General features: G+C 47.3%; 1 protein-coding gene across 3 annotated transcripts in view; it reads right to left on the bottom strand.

The window, feature by feature from the left end:
- The window catches only part of ABL2 (ABL proto-oncogene 2, non-receptor tyrosine kinase), a 255,078-nt gene that overhangs the window by 24,906 nt on the left and 206,877 nt on the right, over positions 1-23,295 (bottom strand). For all 3 annotated transcript variants that reach the window (XM_069232033.1, XM_069232035.1, XM_069232034.1), the window contains exon 10: positions 14,804-14,974. In XM_069232033.1, coding sequence (XP_069088134.1) covers positions 14,804-14,974 — 171 coding nt within the window. The remainder of the gene's footprint in view (positions 1-14,803; positions 14,975-23,295) is intronic.

The raw sequence follows: 23,295 nt of genomic DNA, 5'->3' as shown, positions 1-23,295 counted from the left end.
TCAGAGAACCAGAGAGGTTTTTTGGTGATGGCCTGTTGATGCGTGCGTCTGAGCGGAGCAAGGTTGTCTGCGCAGTTGGAGATCCAGTTCGAGAGGCTGATGGCTGCGTCGTCGGGGTCGACGAGGGATGGGTTGAGTGCGGAGGTGGCGGGTCTCGCGTCGGAATGTGAAGTGGACACAGCTGTGGTCGGTCCAGTGTAGAGCGGAGGCGTGGCTGAAGGAGACGTGTTTGCTGGCGGAGAAGATGGGGTCAAGCGTGTGTCCGGCGATGTGGGTGGCGGTGTTCACCAGTTGCTTGAGGCCGAGGTTGGCGAGGTTGTCGAGCAGGGCGGTGGTGTTGGGGTCGTTGTTCTGTTCCAGATGGAAGTTGAGGTCGCCTAGGAGTATGTAGTCCGGCGAGGCGAGGGCGTGCGGGGAGACGAAGTCGGCGATGGAGTCGCTGAAAGGGGCGCGTGGTCCGGGGGGACGGTAGACGAGGGATCCTCCGAGGGTGGTCCTGGGGTCGGTGCGAATCTGGAAATGCAGGTGTTCAGCGGCGAGAGGTGTGTCTTCGGTGGAGGTGGTGACGCTCATGGAGTCTTTGAAGACGATGGCGATACCTCCTCCTACTTGGTTGGTGCAGTCTTTCCTGGAAAATCTTGTAGACTTCGGGGATGGCAGTGGCGATGTCTGGGGCCGAAGAGGCGTTCATCCAGGTCTCCGTGATGAAGGCGACGTCGGTGCTGTGGAGTCCAGGAGGTCCCAGAGTTCAACGGCGTGCTTGTGGACGGATCGAGCGTTGACCAGGATGCACTTGAGGTGGTTGATGGCGCGTGGGCTGGTGGTCGTGGTAGTTGCGTGGTGGAAGATGCGTTTGCAGGAGAGGCAGGCGAAGGGTCCATGGGTGCGTTTGGGGTGAGCTTGGAAGCAGGTGTTGGAGCGCCCTGGGTTGAGGGCGTGGAGGGTGGTGGGGTCGTAGCGGAGCAGCAGGGTTTGGGAGAGCTGGGGACCAGGGGTCGTGGCGCTGGGCGCGGACGGGCGCAGATGGGCTTGCCTCTGGCGCGGCCGCACAGCGGCCGCCATAAGAGGGGGGGGGGAGGGGTCAGCTGGGGGCAAATGGGAGCTGGGGGGCGGGGGCGTGCAGGAGGTGGCGGCGGGAAAGCGGGAGGGAGGGGGGACAGGTAGAGGGAGAAGAGCTGGGGAGGGGGATTTAAGGGTGGAGGGGGGTGAGTGTTAGGAAGTTTAGGAGATTAGGGGGAGAGAAAGGAGTAAGGTTGGGAAGATAGGGGAGGGGGTTGTAGAGGTGGGTGAGAGGTAGAGTGAAAGGATAGGAAGCTAGGGGTGGTAATAGAGGGGGTGGCAGGAGGGGGGAGAGATAGAGAAATAGGTAGATAGGAGGAGGTGGTGAGTGAGGGAGATAGTGAGATAGAGAGATAGTTAGATCGGTAGATAGGAGGAGTGAGGGAGGCAGATAGCGAACGGGGTAGATAGGGGTGATAGAGAGGGGGAGGCGAGTGAGGGAGAGAGATGAGACAGGAGCAGGAGGGCAGGCACGGGAAGAACAGAAGACGGAGGACGAAGAAACAGAAGAACAGAAGACGAAGAGCAGAAGACAAAAGACGAAGAACAGAAGACAGAAGACCACAGAAGAAGATACAGAAGACGAAGAACAGAAGACAGAAGACCACAGAAGAAGATGAAGAAGAAGAGGAGCGCAGAGGACAGAGAAATACAGATGAAGGTGAAGAAGAGGAGCGCAGAAGAGTACAGATGAAGGTGAAGAAGAGGAGCAGAAGTCAGAAGAGTACAGATGAAGGTGAAGAAGAGGAGCAGAAGTCAGAAGAGTACAGATGAAGGTGAAGAGGAGCAGCAGAAGTCAGAAGAATACAGATGAAGGTGAAGAACAAGAGGGGCGACGAGCGGCAGAGGAAGGAGCCAAGAAGAGGGACAGAGAAGAAGAGGCACCCGCGGGTCGCGGTGCAGAGGAGAGGCTGAGAAGCACACAGATGAAGAGAGAAGACGGGGAGCAGGAGCGAAAGAGGAGAACAGAAGAAGATTACAGAAGAGGAGCGAGGAGGAAGAACAGAGAAGAAGAAAAGAAGCAGGAGCAGGAGAGAGGGTGAGTAGCGCGGGCAGGGTGGGGGGCTGGGAGGTGGGGGGTACTTACTGCGAGGTAGCTGGGCGGTCTCAGGAACCTGGAGGAGTTGGAGGAGCTGCAGCGGCAGGGGGAGCGACCTACCCTTGGGTTCTATACAGCTTACTCGTTGACGCTGATGTCGACAGTGTGCGCGTCGACGTTCTTCTCCGTCGATGGTCTCTTTGAAATCTTTATAGCTTGGGTAGCTGAAAAGCCATACTTTAGACTCACCGATGTTATTGTTGTTGAAGACAACGGTGACGAAGTTATGATCATGGGCGACGATGGAGCTGTAAATATCGCCGTAGACTATGCGACACCTGTCGTCGACAACGCGCTCGTCGACGGTGCCATCGACGATGTTGCGATCTTAGATGTCGACTGTGGCAGTGAGCCTGATGACCTCAATCTTTCTGGAAGTGGTAGCTGAAGTGGACGGCTGAGGGAGAACCTTTCCACCAAGTTCCATTGAAGTTGAGGGATATTCATCAGCTCGTTCCTTGAAAGAATGTAGTCTCTTGGCTGTCTTACTGGTTTTAGGAGACAAACTCTCCACAGATCTCTTCCTCTTCATTTAGGCCACTGATGTATCACTGTCCTCCTCATCAGAGAGACTCTCTGGACTTGTGTTTCTGGAGCCAAAGAAGAAGCCTGGCTTCTCTATCTCTGAGAGTCTTGCTGGGAAATGTTCTACAAATCTTGCAGTCCTTCACCTTATGTTCTGGGTGAAGACAGTAGATGCAGTCCTTGTGGGGGTCCTCAAAGTGAAGCCTTAGCTTACCACAGGTGCTGCAAGGTTGAAATAAACCTTTCTTTGCTGTAGACATGTTGACAAAGTACAGCTGACAATGTTGGAATGGAATTTCTGGAAATATTTCCTGAGGAAAAGTTAAACTGAGCAGAGCTCAGGAAGTCTCCCCTAGACACGACGTGAGGTAGAAAATCTGAGCGACTGAGCCTCTGTGCTGAGGGATCTAAAGGGTGGTATCACCTGATTGGCTGAACTTTGGGCCTTTCTAATGAAGCTTATAAGCTATGAAAGTGAATGTATTTTACCATTGACTACAATGAAAAAAAATATTTATTCTACTGCTTTCTATGTACTGTGGGACTCCCACTTCAACGACAGGGAATGATTAAAACATAAGAATCTATGAAAGATACCCCAATACTGGAGAATTCTGTTTGCACCAGTCCAGGGTCCCCCAGTCTCTGCTCTGGCACAAAAGCACACAAAGGAAAGGGGGATGAGGGGGGGCATTTACCTTGCACAATGGATAAAATATAGTTATAAAATCTGGACAAAGATCAGGCAGCAGCTCCGGATCAGCATCTAAAGGCATGGAAAGAAAGGACGTGATGTCAGCACGCATAAGTGCCGCTTATATGTAGTTCTGGTTATCGTTGGTTATGCAGTTCTGGTTATCGTTCCCGAGTGGAATGATGGCGCAGAGGAGCACACCACCACCCAGAGGCAAGTATGAGAACTGCACATTATGTTTCTGGATACAGCCTGGTGCCTGGGGATTACTGACAAGGTGAGGGATATAAGGTTAGGAGTATCCATCAGGACAAAGCGCACTGAGCTCATGGTGTGTGTATCTGGGTGGGGTTGAAAGACGTTCTAGACAATACCTGAGCCATAGGACCAAATAAGAACCAAACGGTGTGCTGGCTGGGGTTCTCCCACTGACCTCGCAATATTGCTGTGATACATATGGAAAATGTCACTTACCCAGTGTACATCTGTTCATGGCATGTTCCACTGCAGATTCACATGCTATGCACAGGTCCTGCCATCTAGTGTTGGGCTTGGAGTGTTACAAGTTGTTTTTCTTCGAAGTCTTTTCGAGTCACAGGACCGAGTGACTCCTCCTTTTCGGCTCCATTGCGCATGGGCATCGACTCAGTCTTAGATTGTTTTCCACAGAGGGTAGGGTAGGAGTGATAGAGTGTAAAGAAAGAGATGTCCATGCAATGGAATAGAGATGTATATACATATGTACAAATTTAAATGTAACTTAAACGGCTACAGGCTCCCGGGGAGGAGGGAGGGCGCATGTGAATCTGCAGCGGAACATGCCACGAACAGATGTACACTGGGTAAGTGACATTTTCCGTTCGATGGCATGTGTAGCTGTAGATACACATGCTATGCATAGACTACAAAGCAGTTGTCAATCCCCTAAGCAGTGGTCAGCCTGTAGGAGTTGAAGTTGTTTGAAATAGTGTTTTTAGTACAGCCTGTCCTACTGTGGCTTGTTGTGTTGCTAACACATCTACACAGTAATGCTTGGTAAATGTATGGGGTGTTGACCAAGTGGCTGCTTTACAGATTTCTGTCATTGGTATATTTCCTAGAAATGCCATTGTTGCTCCTTTTTTCCTAGTGGAATGTACTTTTGGTGTTATTAACAGCTGTCTCTTAGCCTTTAGGTAACAAGTTTGGATACATTTCACTATCCATCTGGCTATGCCTTGTTTTGATATAGGATTACCAATATGGGGTTTTTGGAATGCGACAAACAACTGTTTAGTTTTCCTGAATGATTTTGTTCTGTCAATGTAATACATTAAAGCTCTTTTAATATCTAATGTATGTAGTGCTCTCTCTGCCACCGAGTCTGGCTGCGGGAAGAAGACTGGAAGTTCCACTGTTTGATTTAAATGAAACAGTGAGATGACCTTAGCTATAAATTTAGGGTTTGTGCGAAGTACTACCTTATGTTTGTGTACTAGTATAAAGGGTTGTTCAATAGTGAATGCTTGTATTTCACTAACTCTTCGTAATGAAGTGACTACCACTAGAAATGCTACTTTCCAAGTTAGGAATTGAATCTGACAGGAGTGCAAGAGTTCAAAGGGTGGACCCATGAGTTGTGCGAGTACAATATTAAGATTCCATGAAGGTACTGGTGGCGTTCTTGGAGGTATGATACGTTTTAGACCCTCCATGAAAGCTTTGATGACAGGCACTCTAAATACAGATTTGTTTGTATATTTTGCAAAAAAGCAGAAATTGCTGTTAGATGTATCTTAATGGATGAAAAAGCTAAATATGCTTTTTGTAGATGGAGTAAATAACCTACAATGTCTTGTATGGTTGCGTCTAAGGATGTTATGTGTTTTGCTTTGCAGAAGAAAACAAATATTTTCTATTTGTGTGCATAACACTGCCTGGTGGTAGGTTTTCTTGCTTGTTTAATCACTTCCATACATTCGGGTGGAAGATGTGGATATCCAAACTTCAAGATTTTATGAGCCAGATTGAGCATTGCTGGATTGGGGTGTCTGATCTGTTGTTTGTTTTGTGTCAACAGGTGCGGTCTGTTTGGAAGTTTGATGTGTATTACTATTGACAGGCCTAGCAATGTGGTGTACCATGGTTGACGTGCCCACGTTGGTGCTATAAGTATGAGTTTGTTTTGACGCAGTTTGTTGACAAGAAATGGAATGAGCGGGAGAGGGGGAAAAGCGTAAGCAAATATCCCTGACCAGTTGATCCATAGAACATTGCCCTTGGATCGAGGGTGTGGGTACCTGGATGCGAAGTTTAGGCATTTTGCGTTGCGGTTGGCGGCAAACAGATCTATGTCTGGTGTTCCCCACTGGCGAAAGTATTTGTGAAGCACTTGGGGGTGAATTTCCCACTTGTGCGTTTGTCGGTGATCTCTGCTGAGGCCGCCTGCTAATTGATTGTGAATCCCTTGAATATGCTGAGCTACCAGGTGTATGTTGTTGTGAATTGCCCAATGCATAATATTTTGTGCTAGAAGACAAAGTTGTGATGAGTGGGTTCCTCCTTGTTTGTTTAAGTAGTACATTGTTGTCATATTGTCTGTTCTGACAAGAATGTGTTTGTGAACAAGAAGAGGTTGAAAAGCCCTCTTAGTGCTACGGATACTGCTTACAGTTCTAAGTGATTTATGTGAAGTTGTTTTTGTTTGTTGTCCCACTGTCCCTGAATGTTGTGATTGTTGAGATGTGCTCCCCATCCAATCATTGATGCATCTGTTGTAAGAATGGTGCGAGGCACAGGGTCTTGAAATGGCCGCCCTTTGTTTAAATTTGTGGGATTCCACCACAGAAGCGATGTGTGTTTGGCGGTCTATGAACACTAGATCTTGGAGATGACCATGTGCCTGCGACCATTGTTTTGCAAGGCACTGTTGTAAGGGCCACATGTTTAATCTTGCGTTTGGGACAATGGCGTTGCATGATGCCATCATACCCAACAGTTTCATTACAAATTTGACAGCGTACTGTTGGTTTGGCTGGATTTTTGGCAATATGCTGTGGAATGATTGCACTCTGTGGACTTCGGCTTGCAAGTGCTTTTTGGGTGTTTAATGTGGCTCCTAAGTACTGCTGCATTTGTGCTGGTTGTAGGTGCGATTTTTGGTAATTTATTGAGAACCCTAGTGTGTGTAGGGTGTTTATTACATAACGTGTGTGATGTTGGCACTGTTTCTGAGTGTTGGCTTTTATTAGCCAGTCGTCGAGATATGGAAAGACATGTATATGTTGTCTCCTTATGTATGCTGCGTAGGAAAGTACCATCTTGCTCTATATTTCACTGTATATATATGTTGTTTTAGTGTATGTGTCACTGGGACCCTGCCAGCCAGGGCCCCAGTGCTCATAAATGTGCCCTGTATGTGTTCCCTGTGTGATGCCTAACTGTCTCACTGAGGCTCTGCTAACCAGAACCTCAGTGGTTATGCTCTCTCTGCTTTCTAAATTGTCACTAACAGGCTAGTGACCAATTTCACCAATTCACATTGGCATACTGGAACACCCTTATAATTCCCTAGTATATGGTACTGAGGTACCCAGGGTATTGGGGTTCCAGGAGATCCCTATGGGCTGCAGCATTTCTTTTGCCACCCATAGGGAGCTCTGACAATTCTTACACAGGCCTGCCACTGCAGCCTGAGTGAAATAACGTTCACGTTATTTCACAGCCATTTACCACTGCACTTAAGTAACTTATAAGTCACCTATATGTCTAACCTTTACCTGGTAAAGGTTGGGTGCTAAGTTACGTGGTGTGTGGGCACCCTGGCACTAGCCAAGGTACCCCCACATCGTTCAGGGCACTCACAAAGTCCGGGGACACCATTACACGCGTGCACTATACATAGGTCACTACCTATGTATAGCGTCACAATGGTAACTCCGAAAATGGCCATGTAACATGTCTAAGATCATGGAATTGTCACCCCAATGCCATTCTGGCATTGGGAAGACAATTCCATGATCCCCTGAGTCTCTAGCACAGACCCGGATACTGCCAAACTATCTTTCCCGGGGTTTCACTGCAGCTGCTGCCAACCCCTCAGACAGGTTTCTGTCCTCCTGGGGTCCAGCCAGACTTGGCCCAGGAAGGCAGAACAAAGGACTTCCTCAGAGAGAGGGTATTACACCCTCTCCCTTTGGAAAAAGGTGTCAGGGCTGGGGAGGAGTAGCCTCCCCCAGCCTCTGGAAATGCTTTGAAGGGCACAGATGGTGCCCATCTCTGCATAAGCCAGTCTACACCGGTTCGGGGATCCCCCAGCCCTGCTCTGGCGCGAAACTGGACAAAGGAAAGGGGAGTGACCACTCCCCTGACCTGCACCTCCATGGGAGGTGCCCAGAGCTCCTCCAGTGTGCTCCAGACCTCTGCCATCTTGGAAACAGAGGTGCTGCTGGCACACTGGACTGCTCTGAGTGGCCAGTGCCAGCAGGTGACGTCAGAGACTCCTTCTGATAGGCTCTTACCTGTGTTGCTAGCCTATCCTCCTTCATAAGTAGCCAAAACTCCTTTTCTGGCTATTTAGGGTCTCTGCTTTGGGGAATTCTTTAGATAACGAATGCAAGAGCTCATCAGAGTTCCTCTGCATCTCTCTCTTCACCTTCTGCCAAAGGATCGACCGCTGACTGCTCAGGACGCCTGCAAAACTGCAACAAAGTAGCAAAGACGACTACTGCAACCTTGTATCGCTGATCCTGCCGCCTTCTCAACTGTTTTCCTGGTGGTGCATGCTCTGGGGGTAGCCTGCCTCCTTCTTGCACCAGGAGCTCTGAAGAAATCTCCCGTGGGTTGACGGAATCTTCCCCCTGCAACCGCAGGCAACAAAAGACTGCATCACCAGACCTCTGGGTCCCCTCTCAGCACGACGAGCATGGTCCCTGGAACTCAGCAACTCTGTCCAAGTGACTCCCACAGTCCAGTGGCTCTTCAGTCCAAGTTTGGTGGAGGTAAGTCCTTGCCTCCCCACGCTAGACTGCATTGCTGGGTACCGCGTGATTTGCAGCTGCTCCGGCTCCTGTGCACTCTTCCAGGATTTCCTTCGCGCACAGCCAAGCCTGGGCCCCGACACTCTAACCTGCAATGCACAACCTCCTGAGTTGTCCTCTGGCGTTGTGGGACTCCCTTTTGTGTCTTCGGGTGAGCTCCGGTTCACTCCTCTTCTAAGTGCCTGTTCCGGTACTTCTGCGGGTGCTGCCTGCTTCTGTGAAGGCTCCCTGACTTGCTGGGCGCCCCCTCTGTCTCCTCATCCAAGTGGCGACATCCTGGTCCCTCCTGAGCCACAGCAGCATCCAAAAACCCTTACCGCGACCTTTGCAGCTAGCAAGGCTTGTTTGCGGTCTTTCTGCGTGGGAACATCTCTGCAAGCTTCTTCACGACGTGGGACATCCATCCTCCAAAGGGGAAGTTTCTAGCCCTCTTCGTTCTTGTAGAATCCACAGCTTCTACCATCCGGTGGCAGCTTCTTTGCACCCTCAGCTGGCATTTCCTGAGCATCTGCCCAATCTCGACTTTGTTGCGACTCTTGGACTTGGTCCCCTTGTCCCACAGGTACTCTCGTCCGGAAATCCACTTTGGTTGCATTGCTGGTGTTGGTCTTCCTTGCAGAATTCCCCTATCACGACTTCTGTGCTCTCTGGGGAATATAGGTGCACTTTACACCTACTTTTCAGGGTCTTGGGGTGGGCTATTTTTCTAACCCTCACTGTTTTCTTACAGTCCCAGCGACCCTTTACAAGCTCACATAGGTTTGGGGTCCATTTGTGGTTCGCATTCCACTTTGAGTATATGGTTTGTGTTGCCCCTATACCTATGTGCTTCTATTGCAATCTACTGTAACTTTACATTGCTTGCATTACTTCCTTTTGCTATTACTGCATATTTTTGGTATTGTGTACATATATCTTGTGTATATTTGGCATCCTCATACTGAGGGTACTCACTGAGATACTTTTGGCATATTGTCATAAAAATAAAGTACCTTTATTTTTAGTATATCTGTGTATTGTGGTTTCTTATGATATTGTGCATATGACACCAGTGGTATAGTAGGAGCTTTGCATGTCTCCTAGTTCAGCCTAAGCTGCTCTGCTATAGCTACCTTCTATCAGCCTAAGCTCCTAGAAACACCTCTTCTACACTAATAAGGGATAACTGGACCTGGTACAGAGTGTAAGTACCCCTTGGTACCCACTACAAGCCAGGCCAGCCTCCTACATGCTGCGAATACGGAAAGGCATTTTGTAAATACTCTGGGAGCTGTTATCCCGAAAGGTAACACTTTGAACTGGTAATGTTTTCCTTGTATTACAAATCTGAGATATTTTCTGTGAGCTGGATGGATGAGTATGTGAAAATACGCATCTTTTAAATCCAGTGTTGCCATAAAATCTTCTTGTTGTAGCAGTGGGACTACATCTTGTAGTGTTACCACGTGAAAGTGTTCCGATCGGATGTAGAGATTGAGAGTCCTGAGATCTAATATTGGTCTTAATGTTTTGTCTTTCTTGGGAATGAGGAAGTACAGGGAGTAAACCCCTGTTCCTTTTTGATGATGTTGCACAAGTTATATGGCTTGTTTGAGTAATAGTGCCTGTACTTCTGTTTGTAACCTTGAAATGTGTTGAGATGGAAGTTTGTGCGTTTTTGGGGGAATGTCTGGAGAAGTTTGTGTGAACTCTGTACAGTAACCATGTTGGATAATGGATAACACCCAATTGTCTGTTGTGATGGGTAAACAGTGGGTGTGGAACTTTTGCAGTCTTCCTCCCACAGGGGAAGTGTGTTGAGGGAAGGTGGTGGTAAAGTCACTGTTTGGTAAGAGTGGGTTGTTTTGAGGATTGGTATTTTCCTCTAGATCTGGGGAATTGTCCTCTGTAAGATCCCCGAAACCCACCTCTCTAGTATTGCATCTGGTAAGAGGGTCTGGCTTGGGAGGTAGATGGCTTGGATGGTTGGGGTCTAAAGCCTCCCCTATATTGAGGCTATCGAAATGAGCCTCTGTATTGGGATGAATAAAGCGCACCCATAGCTTTGGCAGTGTTGGCGTCTTTTTTCATTTTGTCAATGGCTGTATCAACTTGTGTGCCAAATAGTTGTTGTTGGTTAAAAGGCATGTTGAGGATAGCCTGCTGGATTTCAGGTTTAAATCCTGATGACCAAAGCCATGCAGGTCACCTAATGGTGACAGCCATATTAATAGTTCTTGTGGCTGTATCTGCGGAGTCTAACGCTGACCTGATTTGGTTGTTTGTGATTGCTTGTCCCTCTTTTACTACCTGCTGGGCTCTCTTCTGTTGGTCCTTGGGGAGATGCTGAATAATGTTCTTCATCTCATCCCAGTGAGCCCTGTCATATCTGACCATTAGGGCCTGCGAATTGGCTATACGCCATTGATTGGCTGCCTGTGACACCAGCCTTTTACCTGTAGCATCGAATTTCTTACTTTCTTTATCTGCAGGGGGTGTGTCTCCGGAGGACTGGGAATTAGCCCTTTTTCTTGCTGCGCTGACCACTACGGAATCTGGGGGTAGCTGTTGTGTAATAAAAATGGGGTCTGGGGTGGTGGCTTATATTTCTTCTCTACCCTTGGAGTTATAGCCCTTCCCTTAACTGGTTCCTGGAAGATTTGCTGCACATGTTTTAGCATGCCAGGAAGCATGGGTAGACTCTGGTATGTGGCGTGAGTTGAGGACAATGTGTTAAATAAGTCGTCGTCCTCAAGAGGTTCTGTGTGCATGGCCACGTTGTGAAATACCGCTGCCCTGGCTAGAACCTGGTATTAGGAGGTGCAATCCTCAGGGGGTGATGGCTTTGATGGATAGCACTCTATTATCTGAGACTGGATCATCATAGAGATCCCATGGATCCGTATCATCTTGTTGTGATTGTATAGTGGCGGAGGCGGAGATTTTTCTCTTGGTTTTGGCACTTTAGCCGTTGGCTGGTCAGTGTCCAAACGTCCATGGAAGGCCAGTTTCCTCTTTGTTCTTAGAGGAGGTGCTGTGAGGATTTTGCCTGTGTCTTTGTGGATTTGTATTCTGGCCTGTTTCTCATCGAAATCCTCCATTTGTGTCAATTCTTCAGCACATCTATGGCTTTCTTTTGATTGCTTTGAAAGTCCGTGCTCCTCAGTGTATGTATGCTTTTTCGGCTCCAAAGCCAGTTTTTTCGGGACCGAAGAGCCTGGAGTACTTGTTGGCCTCGGCTCCGAAAGTGACTTTCGGGGCTTGGACTCGATGCCTTCTAATTTCGGAGCCTGTGCGTCGGTTCGAGTCCAATGGCTTTGTTGTTGGCGTGGCCTTTTTCGTGCCGAAGATGTTGCTTGGTTACCGGTAGCTTTTTTACGGGTGGAGCCAGGGCCTTCTGGCAGTGGCGTCCCCGAGGCCTTGTATTTGGGCTTGGATTGGGTAGGGGCAAGCGTACTCGCATGCTGGTCCGCTGTTATTGGTCGGTCGATGTCGGACTCTTGTTCAGAATCGGACACCCAAACGGAGACGGCGGTGTGGATCATATCCTCCTCTTCTGCGTCAAGGCGTTCGGTGCTTCTGGACGCATTCTCTCATCTTCGTGCTCTTCGGTCTCAGAGTCTTTTTCGAGCGGGAGGATCTACAGGCCTCGCAGGTATCCTCTCGATGATCCGGTGATAAACACAGGTAAACACAGGTTACAAGCCAGATGTTGATCCGTGTAGGGATACTTGGCGTGGCACCGAGGGCAGAATCTAAACGGGGTCCGGTCCATGAGGCTTCGACAATACTTTTGGTCTGGCCGACCAGGCCCAACTTGGGCGCGGGTGCCCCGCGGGTGCCCCGAAGGGCAAGTAGAGATCTGTATCCGCTGGTACCGAGGTGTCAATGATGGATGATAAGCGATCGAAAACAATATAGACGAATTTAGAGGGTTTGTAATATTTTTCTGACTCGAACAACGGGAGTGAAGAGAAACACGTCCGAACCCGATGGTGGAAAGAAAACAATCTAAGATAGAGTTGATGCCCATGCGCAATGGAGCCGAAAAGGAGGAGTCACTCGGTCCCGTGACTCGAAAATTCTTCTTTGAAGAAAAACAACTTGTAACACTCCAAGCCCAACACTAGATGGCAGGACCTGTGCATAGCATGTGCATGTGCAGCTACACATGCCATTGAACACACACATATATATTTTTTTTATCAGCACTTCATCTGCCTGGGAACCAAAGAGGTGTTTGACAGGTTGATGAGATGCCGCTGGACTTCTGGCTTGAATCCTAATATGTAAAGCCAAAAAGCCAAGAGTGATGGTGGAGTACAATGGAGGTGTATAATCCTCTAGCAGTCATGGCAGCAGCTTCACAGGTGCAGCAAGTAGTGGTGTACAAAGAGTGTTTGTCCTCTGCGTCCCCTTTCTTGAATTTATTCAGGGAGATGTTTGTGGAGCTCTTCCATCTCCTCCCAGTGAGGCCTCTCATACTGTCAGGAAGAGACCCACAAAATTAGCAATATGCCATTGAGTGGCCACCCTGATTGCTACTGTCTTGTCTGTCGCATCAATGTGCTTGCTAACCTTTTCTGTCTTGGGCAGAGGCCATTTTACGGGCAGTGTGCACCACTAGGGAGGCCAGGGAAAATAGGACTCCTGATGTACATGCAGTGTGATGGAAAGGCTTTGAGGTAGGTAGCCACTCGTTGGGTTACCCCACAGTGTGTTTTAATATTATCAGGGAGTGAAGCATTGAATGGAATGTGTTCCAGATCTGGAACCTTGGTGGATTGATATCAGTCTTCTCTAGATTGAGTGGGCCCTCAAAATTATCTTGAGGGGTGTTGGGGTTGGCTATATCGTAGGAAAAATGTGGAAACCCATGAGGAAGTATGGTTAGGTGATGGTGCAGGTGGGGGAGAGAAAGAAGGGATAGTAGCCATTGTGGAGCTTTTTGGGGGCTCGTATGAGCTCCAAAGGGATGTCTGGAGTAGTTTCTTCTTCGAAGACAAGCCTCCTTTTCCTTAGTAAAAGGTGTAGGTGTGGTGTGTGGGAGTGTGTGTGTGTGTGTGTGTGTGTGTCTTGGCAAAGATTTTGCCTCTCAAGCAGCTCCTCCTGCAGCTTCTATCAACTTATTTTGGTGGATCCACTCTCAGCTCCAATGCCTTCCCTAGCTCCTGACCGGAGATAGAAGGCAGTGAAGGATCTGAAGGTGGCCATCTTTTTTATGCACAGGGCTGGATGCCCGACTTTCTAGAAAGCAGTGCTCTGACTTCAAGAGCCACGCTCTTATGAGGCTTTTGATGAATGTCGCCCTGGACCATATAAGCAAGTATGTGGGAAGGGGGGGGGGGCTTTGTGCGGGGGATAGCAGCTGCTGAAGTGGATGAAGCCCCTTCTTCCTCCTCTTTGTTGGATGCTCTGGGCTGATAAGGTGGGGCACCTGAAGCCTCAATGACTTCCTCTTCCTTAACGGGGGTCTGATTTCCCGAAGATGTCTGGGGCTACCTTCTATAGGGGTGTCTGCAATTCTGATGTGGTCCCAGAACCTGTCTCTGATAATGAAAGTTTTTTTTTTTTTTTTTTTACAACACAAGCAGAGGCTGAAAGAACACTCTGCGTTATGATCTGGAGATAGACAAAGATTGTAGATGCTGTGGTGGTCAGCCATGGGATACTTAGTGCGGCATTGAGGGCATTTCCTGAAGACAGGAAGCGTGACACTCTGGAAGGGCATGGGCGTCGAACCCAGTGTTGCACAACGGTCTCCAAAGTGTGTCAGTGTGAAGGGAAAGCAAGGGAAAGTGACAAATGGAATAGAAGAGTCTTTCTCAAAGGTGGCAGTGGAGAGTTTAACCGCGAGGGCCTGAATAAATGTGGAACACATTGAGTCAGGAACTCCCGTCAGTACACATCCGCATCTGATGGTTAAGAAAAATAACCTAACAATGTAATCTGTGACCATTCATATTGGGCTGTTAAGTTGTGATTTCAAATTTTGTTAACCAATTTACAAACTTTGAAATAATATTAGAAGGACGTATACAGGGCCACTGACGTGCTGAAAAGGCATGGATATAGCACTTTTGCTTGACAAACTCATGAACACCAACAAAAGACATGTAGGAGAAAATGGCTGTTGCAGCAGTGCATATGCCTGAATTTTGCTACTGCTACAGTTTAAAAACATATGGCCAGATTATGATCTTTGTGGACGGGGTTACACCGTCACAAATGTGACAGATGTCCCATCTGCCGTATTATAGTTCCATTACATCCTATGGAGATCGTAATACTGCAATGGGAATAGCAGTCATATTTTTGATGGAGTATTCCACCTGCCAAGATCATAATCAGGCCCATGCTCTAAGCCCTACGGATACAGTGGGAATTTGATGCCATATGACCAAAAATGCACCTGGTGTCTCTATTTACCTGATGCAGAACTAGAAGCAGAATGCTCAGAAGCATCCTCCTCACCCTCTATATTCTCCTTGTTCTCTGCATGCTTCTTCAGAGTGCGTGTTTTAGAGGGCAACATGGGCAGCCGACACTGGTATGGAACCACAGAGGATGAAGCCGTTCTTCCGAGCTCCTCGGCCACCTCTGCAAAATGCAAATGAGGAAGTCATTTTTTGTTAAGTTTTAATAAACTTTTGCAGTAAGGACATTTATAACATACATATTCAAAATAAAGTCAAACTGGCAGAGAACAAGCTGTAAGCAGTAACCACAATTACAGTACGCCATTGGCAGGCAATAAACGGTAGCAACCTATTTTACAGTGGATCAATGTCTTTGTGGTGGCTGTACGATTTCTAGTGCTTCATGTGCCATCTCACTAGCCCTGGAGTAAGTGTGCGAGTCAACCCGCTGTTCGAAGAGGATCCCAAAAATCTTTACGATTGGACATGGGGTGAAGTCCCTATGCATAGAGTTCAGATTGATCCCTACAATATACCACATCCTGTAATCAGAGATCGTGTTTGCATCCAGCACATAGCCACTCTCCTTTCAGGCAGTAGAAGAGCCTGTGCAACAAATTGCTGCGTTCCTTTGGGCAATTCAATAGGTGCATCCAGCAAAAGCTATGGAGGGTGAGGACAACAAAATCACGCCTGCCATTACACTCAAATGTGGAAACATTTCAGTCCAGTACACAGACTGTTTGGAGGACTTACGAGGGGGTATGAAAGAAAAAAAAAAAAAAAAAGGACTTCAAAACATTTCACTACAGTATCGATGGCAAACTTGGCTATGGGCACTAGGGTAATGTTGAGTCAATGTTAGAATAAGGAAGTCATCAATAAACTCCAAAACTAAAAGCATCTAATACTCAAAACATAGGGATGTGAACTATACGGACACAGACTGGATTTTTTTTTTAAGGTGCTGAAACTCGCAAGTGATTAACTTTTGTTAATTTAACCACTGACCAAGCTCCAAAGGTGGAATCTGGTTTCGAAAAAGAACAACCTCTGCATGAAATGAAGGTGAGATTTGGGATTCTTGATACAGAACCCAACTGAATAGCAGTAGCACTGTGCTCCGTAAGTGTTCTGAGGTTAGCTGATATGAGCCTGCCTTTAAGAGTCGTTGAAAAACATGAATGTTTCTATCCCCTACCTGCCAAGATGAGACTCAACTACATGTCATCTCTGTATAAAGAATGTAGGCACTAATGTGAAGCCTGAAAGAAAGATTGTCATATAAAAATAGTTGGAAACCACTGCCAAATGCTTGTATTTCCTGTGGGGCTACATGGTTGATACCTGAAAGTACAAGTCCTGCAAGTTCAAGGACACCATGCACTCCTCTTGATCTAAGAGACTTGATTAAGGGTCAACATTCAGAGTTCTCTTTCTGTGGGAATGTTACATTGTCAGAAGTTCCGCATCACTTGCAGGTCTCAGTTCCCCTACAGGACCAGGAAGTTACAGGAGTAACACCAAAGTCCCCATTCCACTTTGGGCACCAACTTAATTGTGCCCTTGGCAAGCAACATCAACCCCACCACCCTAAAAAGGATAAGTGTATATTATATGGACACAAATGCAATGAGTGAGGGAATGTAGGGAGGAACATCCTTAAAGGATAAAATGTAACAAACGAACGATTTTGAGGACCCACCTTTGGTCTGAAGTTACCAATTGCCATTAAACAATGCGGAGGATTCAGCCTCCTACTGTACGCTATTAACCCAAAGGAAAGAGACTTCAGTGTGGTACCAGGTGAGGAGGGGGAGAACAGCTGCTGTGCGTGTTCTTTCTCCTTTGCACTGCCTTATTCCTGAAGGCCCAAGTTTTGTGCGGGTTGCTGGATTGGCTGAGATGGTTAACAGAAGGCAAGGCCACTAGTGTAACCTAAATACCACTAATAATGCTAGTGAAATTGCAGGATGGGGATGACAGACACAAAGAGCACCCTCTGCAGAATGATCAAACCAACAGCACTACAAGCAGCAAATCTACTGTTGCCTGGTAAATGAAGTTTTCAGTTTGCAGGATGTACTGCTTTAGATCACAAGTGCTGCTCAGAATGCGAAGCAGTACTCCTAAAGAGGTGGCCTGCAAGCTGCAATACATTTTTGGCACAAAGTTTTAAGAACAGTTTGTGTAACTTGTCCTTCTTGGCAGGCATCTCCACAGAATAATAATTTGTGAAAGTGTGGATGGTACGCAATTTTGCAGCCTCACGTCTAGAAACTGAATGCTGCCAAGGAAAGCCTTAGAAGCTTCCTTTTAGCAAGTGAAATGTGCCCTACGTACAGCATGAGGTGCATGATTTGCTATAGCAAAACTGACTTGGATATACTTGAATATCCATCTAGAAATGCCAGACTTGGAATGAAAATGTCACTTACCCAGTGTACATCTGTTCGTGGCATCAGTCGCAGTAGATTCGCATGTTCTGCAATAGCTCGCCATCTGGTGTTGGGCCGGAGTGTTACAAGTTGTTTTTCTTCGAAGAAGTCTTTCGAGTCACGGGACCGAGTGACTCCTCCTTTTGTCTCCATTGCGCATGGGCGTCGACTCCATCCTCGATTGTTTTTCCCCGCAGAGGGTGAGGTAGGAGTTGAATTGTAGTAATAGTGCCCATGCAATGGAGTGACTAAGTATGCACTTATTTAAGGTTGAGATGATACATATATAAATAATTGAAGGTAACTTCCAAACTGCTACAGGCTCCCGGGGAGGCGGGTGGGCACATGCGAATCTACTGCGACTGATGCCACGAACAGATGTACACTGGGTAAGTGACATTTTCAGTTCGATGGCATCTGTCGCTGTAGATACGCATGTTCTGCAATAGACTAGTAAGCAGTTATTTCCCCAAAAGCGGTGGATCAGCCTGTAGGAGTGGAAGTAGTCTGAAATAATGTCCTTAATACAGCTTGACCTACTGTGGCTTGTTGTGCGGATAGCACGTCTACACAGTAGTGCTTGGTGAATGTGTGAGGCGTAGACCATGTGGCTGCCTTACATATTTCTTGCATTGGGATGTTTCCTAGAAAGGCCATGGTAGCACCTTTCTTTCTGGTTGAGTGTGCCCTTGGTGTAATGGGCAGCTGTCGTTTAGCTTTAAGGTAGCAGATTTGGATGCATTTAACTATCCATCTGGCTATACCTTGTTTTGAAATTGGGTTTCCTGCATGAGGTTTTTGAAATGCAATAAAGAGTTGTTTAGTCTTTCTGATGTTCTTTGTTCTGTCAATGTAATACATTAATGCTCTTTTGACATCTAATGTATGTAGTGCCCTTTCAGCTACGGTATCTGGCTGTGGAAAGAACACCGGAAGTTCCACTGTTTGATTTAGATGGAACGGTGAAATAACCTTTGGCAAAAATTTAGGATTGGTCCTTAGGACGACTTTATTTTTGTGTAGTTGTATAAAAGGTTCCTGTATAGTAAACGCCTGAATTTCGCTTACTCTTCTCAGGGAAGTAATGGCGATGAGAAATGCCACCTTCCAGGTTAGGAACTGTATGTCGCAGGAGTGCATGGGTTCAAAAGGTGGACCCATAAGTCTAGTTAGGACAACATTTAGGTTCCATGAAGGAACAGGTAGTGTTCTTGGTGGTATAATTCTCCTAAGGCCCTCCATGAATGCTTTAATGACTGGTATTTTATATAGGGAAGTTGAATAGGTAGTCTGCAGGTATGCAGATATTGCTGCAAGGTGAATCTTAATGGAAGAGAAAGCTAGGTTAGATTTTTGTAAGTGAAGCAAGTAACCCACTACATGTTCTGGAGTTGTGTGTAATGGTTGTATTTGATTAATATGGCAGTAGCAAACAAACCTCTTCCATTTACTTGCATAGCAGTGCCTGGTGGATGGCCTTCTTGCTTGTTTTATGACTTCCATACATTCTTGGGTAAGTTGTAAGTGCCCGAATTCTAGGATTTCAGGAGCCAGATTGCTAGATTCAGCGATGCTGGATCTGGGTGTCTGATCTTTTGGTTGTGCTGTGTCAACAGATCTGGCCTGTTGGGCAATTTGATGCAGGGTACCACTGATAGGTCTAGCAGCGTTGTGTACCAGGGTTGCCTTGCCCAAGTTGGTGCTATCAATATGAGTTTGAGTTTGCTTTGACTGAGTTTGTTTACCAGGTAAGGAAGGAGAGGGAGAGGAGGAAAAGCGTAAGCAAATATCCCTGACCAGTTCATCCATAGGGCATTGCCTTGGGATTGTTTGTGTGGGTATCTGGATGCGAAGTTTTGGCATTTTGCGTTCTCCCTTGTCGCAAACAAGTCTATCTGAGGTGTTCCCCAGAGTTTGAAATAAGTGTTCAGTATTTGGGGGTGAATTTCCCATTCGTGGACCTGTTGGTGATCTCGAGAGAGATTGTCTGCGAGTTGATTTTGTATCCCTGGTATAAACTGTGCAATTAGGCGAATTTGGTTGTGAATTGCCCAATGCCAAATTTTTTGTGCTACCATGCTTAACTGCGTGGAGTGCGTCCCTCCCTGCTTGTTTAGATAATACATTGTTGTCATGTTGTCAGTTTTGACGAGAATGTATTTGTGAACTATTATTGGTTGGAAAGCTTTTAGTGCTTGAAAAACTGCAAGAAGTTCTAGGTGATTGATATGCAGTCTTGTTTGATGTACGTTCCATTGTCCTTGTATGCTGTGTTGATCGAGGTGTGCTCCCCACCCTGTCATGGAAGCATCTGTTGTTATTACGTATTGTGGCACTGGGTCTTGGAAAGGCCGCCCCTTGTTTAAATTTATGTTGTTCCACCACAGAAGCGAGAGGTAAGTTTGGCGGTCTATTAACACCAGATCTAGAAGGTGACCCTGTGCTTGAGACCACTGTGATGCTAGGCATTGTTGTAAGGGCCTCATGTGCAGTCTTGCGTTTGGGACAATGGCTATGCATGATGACATCATGCCTAGGAGTTGTAATACCATCTTTGCTTGTATGTTTTGTGTTGGATACATGCGTTGTATGATGGTGTTGAAATTTTGAATTCTTTGTGGACTTGGAGTGGCTACTCCTTTTGATGTGTCTATTATGGCTCCCAGGTATTGTTGTACCTTGCGTGGCCGAATTTTGGATTTTGTGAAATTGACGGTGAACCCTAGTTTGAAGAGGGTTTGTATGATATGATTTGTGTGATTTGAGCACTCTATTAACGAATGGGCCTTGATTAGCCAGTCGTCTAGATATGGGAACACATGTATTTGCTGCCTTCTGATGTGTGCAGCGACTACCGCTAGACATTTGGTAAAGACTCTTGGTGCGGTTGTTAATCCGAAAGGCAGTACCTTGAATTGGTAATGTATTCCTTTGAATACAAACCTTAGGTATTTCCTGTGCGATGGGTGAATTGGTATATGGAAATAAGCATCCTTGAGGTCTAAAGTTGCCATGTAGTCGTGCAGCTTTAGCAATGGCAATACTTCTTGTAGTGTGACCATGTGGAAGTGGTCTGATTTGATGAAAGTGTTGACTACTCTGAGGTCTAGGATTGGTCTCAGTGTTTTGTCCTTCTTTGGTATCAGAAAGTACAGTGAGTAAACTCCTGTGTTTATTTGTGTGTTTGGCACTAATTCGATTGCATTCTTTTGCAATAGTGCCTGCACTTCTATCTCTAGGAGATTGGAATGGTGTGTTGTTAAATTTTGTGCTTTTGGTGGTATGTTTGGAGGGAACTGTAGAAATTCTATGCAGTAACCATGTTGGATAATTGCTAGAACCCAAGTGTCTGTAGTGATTTTCTCCCATGCTCTGTAATAATGACCTATTCGTCCCCCCACTGGTGTTGTGTGGAGGGGGTGAGTGACATGTGAGTCACTGTTTAGTAGTAGGGGTTTTGGGGCTTTGGAATCTTCCTCTATTTCTAGGGAATTGCCCTCCTCTATATTGTCCCCGAAAACCTCCTCTATACTGTCCTTGGTAACTGGACGGTGTGGCTTGTGAGGTGCTGGCTTGTGTGCTTTGACCCCGAAACCCCCCTCGAAAGGGCGTTTTACGGAATGAGCTGTAATTCCCTCTGCTCTGCGGGGAGTAGAGTGCGCCCATGGCTTTAGCAGTGTCCGTATCTTTTTTGAGTTTCTCAATCGCTGTGTCCACTTCTGGACCGAACAGTTCTTTTTCATTAAAAGGCATATTGAGAACTGCTTGTTGAATCTCTGGTTTAAATCCAGACGTTCGGAGCCATGCATGCCTTCTGATAGTTACAGATGTATTAATTGTCCGTGCAGCTGTATCTGCAGCGTCCATGGAGGAGCGGATCTGGTTGTTGGAGATGGCCTGTCCCTCCTCAACCACTTGTTTTGCCCTATTTTGGAAGTCTTTGGGCAGATGTTCAATGAGATGTTGCATCTCGTCCCAGTGGGCTCTGTCATAGCGCGCAAGTAGTGCCTGGGAGTTCGCGATGCGCCACTGGTTTGCAGCTTGTGCTGCGACTCTTTTACCAGCTGCATCAAACTTGCGGCTTTCTTTATCTGGGGGTGGTGCATCTCCAGATGTGTGAGAGTTGGCCCTTTTCCTAGCTGCTCCTACAACAACAGAGTCTGGTGGCAGCTGTGTTGTGATGAAAGCCGGGTCTGTAGGAGGCGGCTTATACTTTTTTTCCACCCTTGGTGTGATTGCCCTACTTTTGACCGGGTCCTTAAATATGTCTTTTGCGTGCCGGAGCATACCAGGGAGCATAGGCAGGCTTTGGTAGGAGCTGTGGGTGGAGGAGAGTGTGTTGAACAAGAAATCATCCTCGACCTGTTCTGAGTGGAGGCTTACGTTGTGAAATTGTGCTGCTCTAGCCACCACCTGAGAGTACGCGGTGCTGTCTTCTGGTGGAGATGGTTTTGTAGGGTATGCCTCTGGGCTGTTATCTGACACTGGGGCGTCGTATAGGTCCCATGCGTCCTGGTCTTGGTCACCCTGGCTCATGGTGGTGTGAGCTGGGGAGTGTGATGGCGTTTGTGCTGGTGAAACGTTAATCACGTGCGGAGGAGAGGGTGGTGGTGTAACTCTTTTCACCACTTTTGGTTGTGGTGCTTGTTCCGTCTGGAACTCCAACCTTCTCTTTCTCCTAATGGGGGGAAGGGTGCTTATTTTTCCTGTCCCCTGCTGAATGAAGATACGCTTTTGCGTATGGTCCGCATCAGTTGCTTGTAGCTCTTCCTCAAACCTATGCTTCTGCATTTGGGAGGTTAGCGAGTGCTCTTCTGTATAAGAGCCTGAAGCTGGGTCGCTTGCAGTTTGTTTCGGCGTCGAAACTTTGTCTGCGTGTTTTTTCGGCTCCGAGGTGACTTTTTTCCTTTTCGGGGCCGAAACCTCTCGGCGTCGATCTGTTTCGGTGCCGCTGTCTCGGCGTCGAGCCGTGTCCACACCGGCATCTCGGTGTCGAGGCTTGTCTCCAGCACTTTCTCGGTCCCGAGAAGGCTGCGTGCCGGTGTCTCGACCGGAGTCGGACGATCTCGGCACTGTTTGGGCCTTTTTCGGTGCCGACGGTCGGTCACCGATTTTATGGGTTGAGCCATGGCCTGGTGGCAGTGGCGTCCCCTGGGCCTTGTAAATGTTTCTTTGTGTGGTTTTCGACGTCTTACTCACGGTTTGTGTATCGTCGAATCCTTCGGAGTCTGAGTCTTGGATCGAGAAGGTACCTTCCTCTTCCTGTTCCTCGAACTCCCGTCGGGCTGTCGGTGCGGACGCCATTTGAAGTCTTCTGGCTCGACGGTCTCGGAGTGTTTTTCGGGACCGGAACGCACGACAGGCCTCGCAGGTGTCTTCGCTGTGCTCAGGTGACAGGCACAGGTTGCAGACCAAGTGTTGGTCTGTGTAGGGGTATTTATTGTGGCATTTGGGGCAGAAACGGAACGGGGTCCGTTCCATCGGCGTTCTTCAGCACGCGGTCGGGCCGACCAGGCCCCGACGGAGGATCGAAAAATTACCCCGAAGGGCACCGGAGCTCTTCGATCTTCGATGCGGTGTTGAATGTAAGTATGCCGATCCCGAACGCAACAATACCGACGAAAATCTTCCGAAATTAACTATTTTTTCTGTTCCGAAACTCGGAGCGACAGGAACACGTCCGAACCCGATGGCGGAAAAAAAACAATCGAGGATGGAGTCGACGCCCATGCGCAATGGAGACAAAAGGAGGAGTCACTCGGTCCCGTGACTCGAAAGACTTCTTCGAAGAAAAACAACTTGTAACACTCCGGCCCAACACCAGATGGCGAGCTATTGCAGAACATGCGTATCTACAGCGACAGATGCCATCGAACATATGGTTTCCTAAGTGGGGCTTACAGAAAGCTACAAAGAGTTGCTTAGTCTTTCTAAAGGCTTTTGTTCTGTCAAAGGAATAAATGAGCATTCTTTTGAGTTCTATATTGTTTAAAACTCTTTCCGCAATCACCGGAGACTGTTGGGGGGAAAAAAAAAGAAAAAAAAAAAAGAAAGATTAGGAAGT

This window comes from Pleurodeles waltl, chromosome 4_2 (genome assembly GCF_031143425.1).
Source record: "Pleurodeles waltl isolate 20211129_DDA chromosome 4_2, aPleWal1.hap1.20221129, whole genome shotgun sequence".
Taxonomy (NCBI): Eukaryota; Metazoa; Chordata; class Amphibia; order Caudata; family Salamandridae; genus Pleurodeles; species Pleurodeles waltl.
The sequence above is the reverse complement of the archived record's forward strand: the minus strand, read 5'-3'. Positions and strand labels throughout refer to the sequence as shown.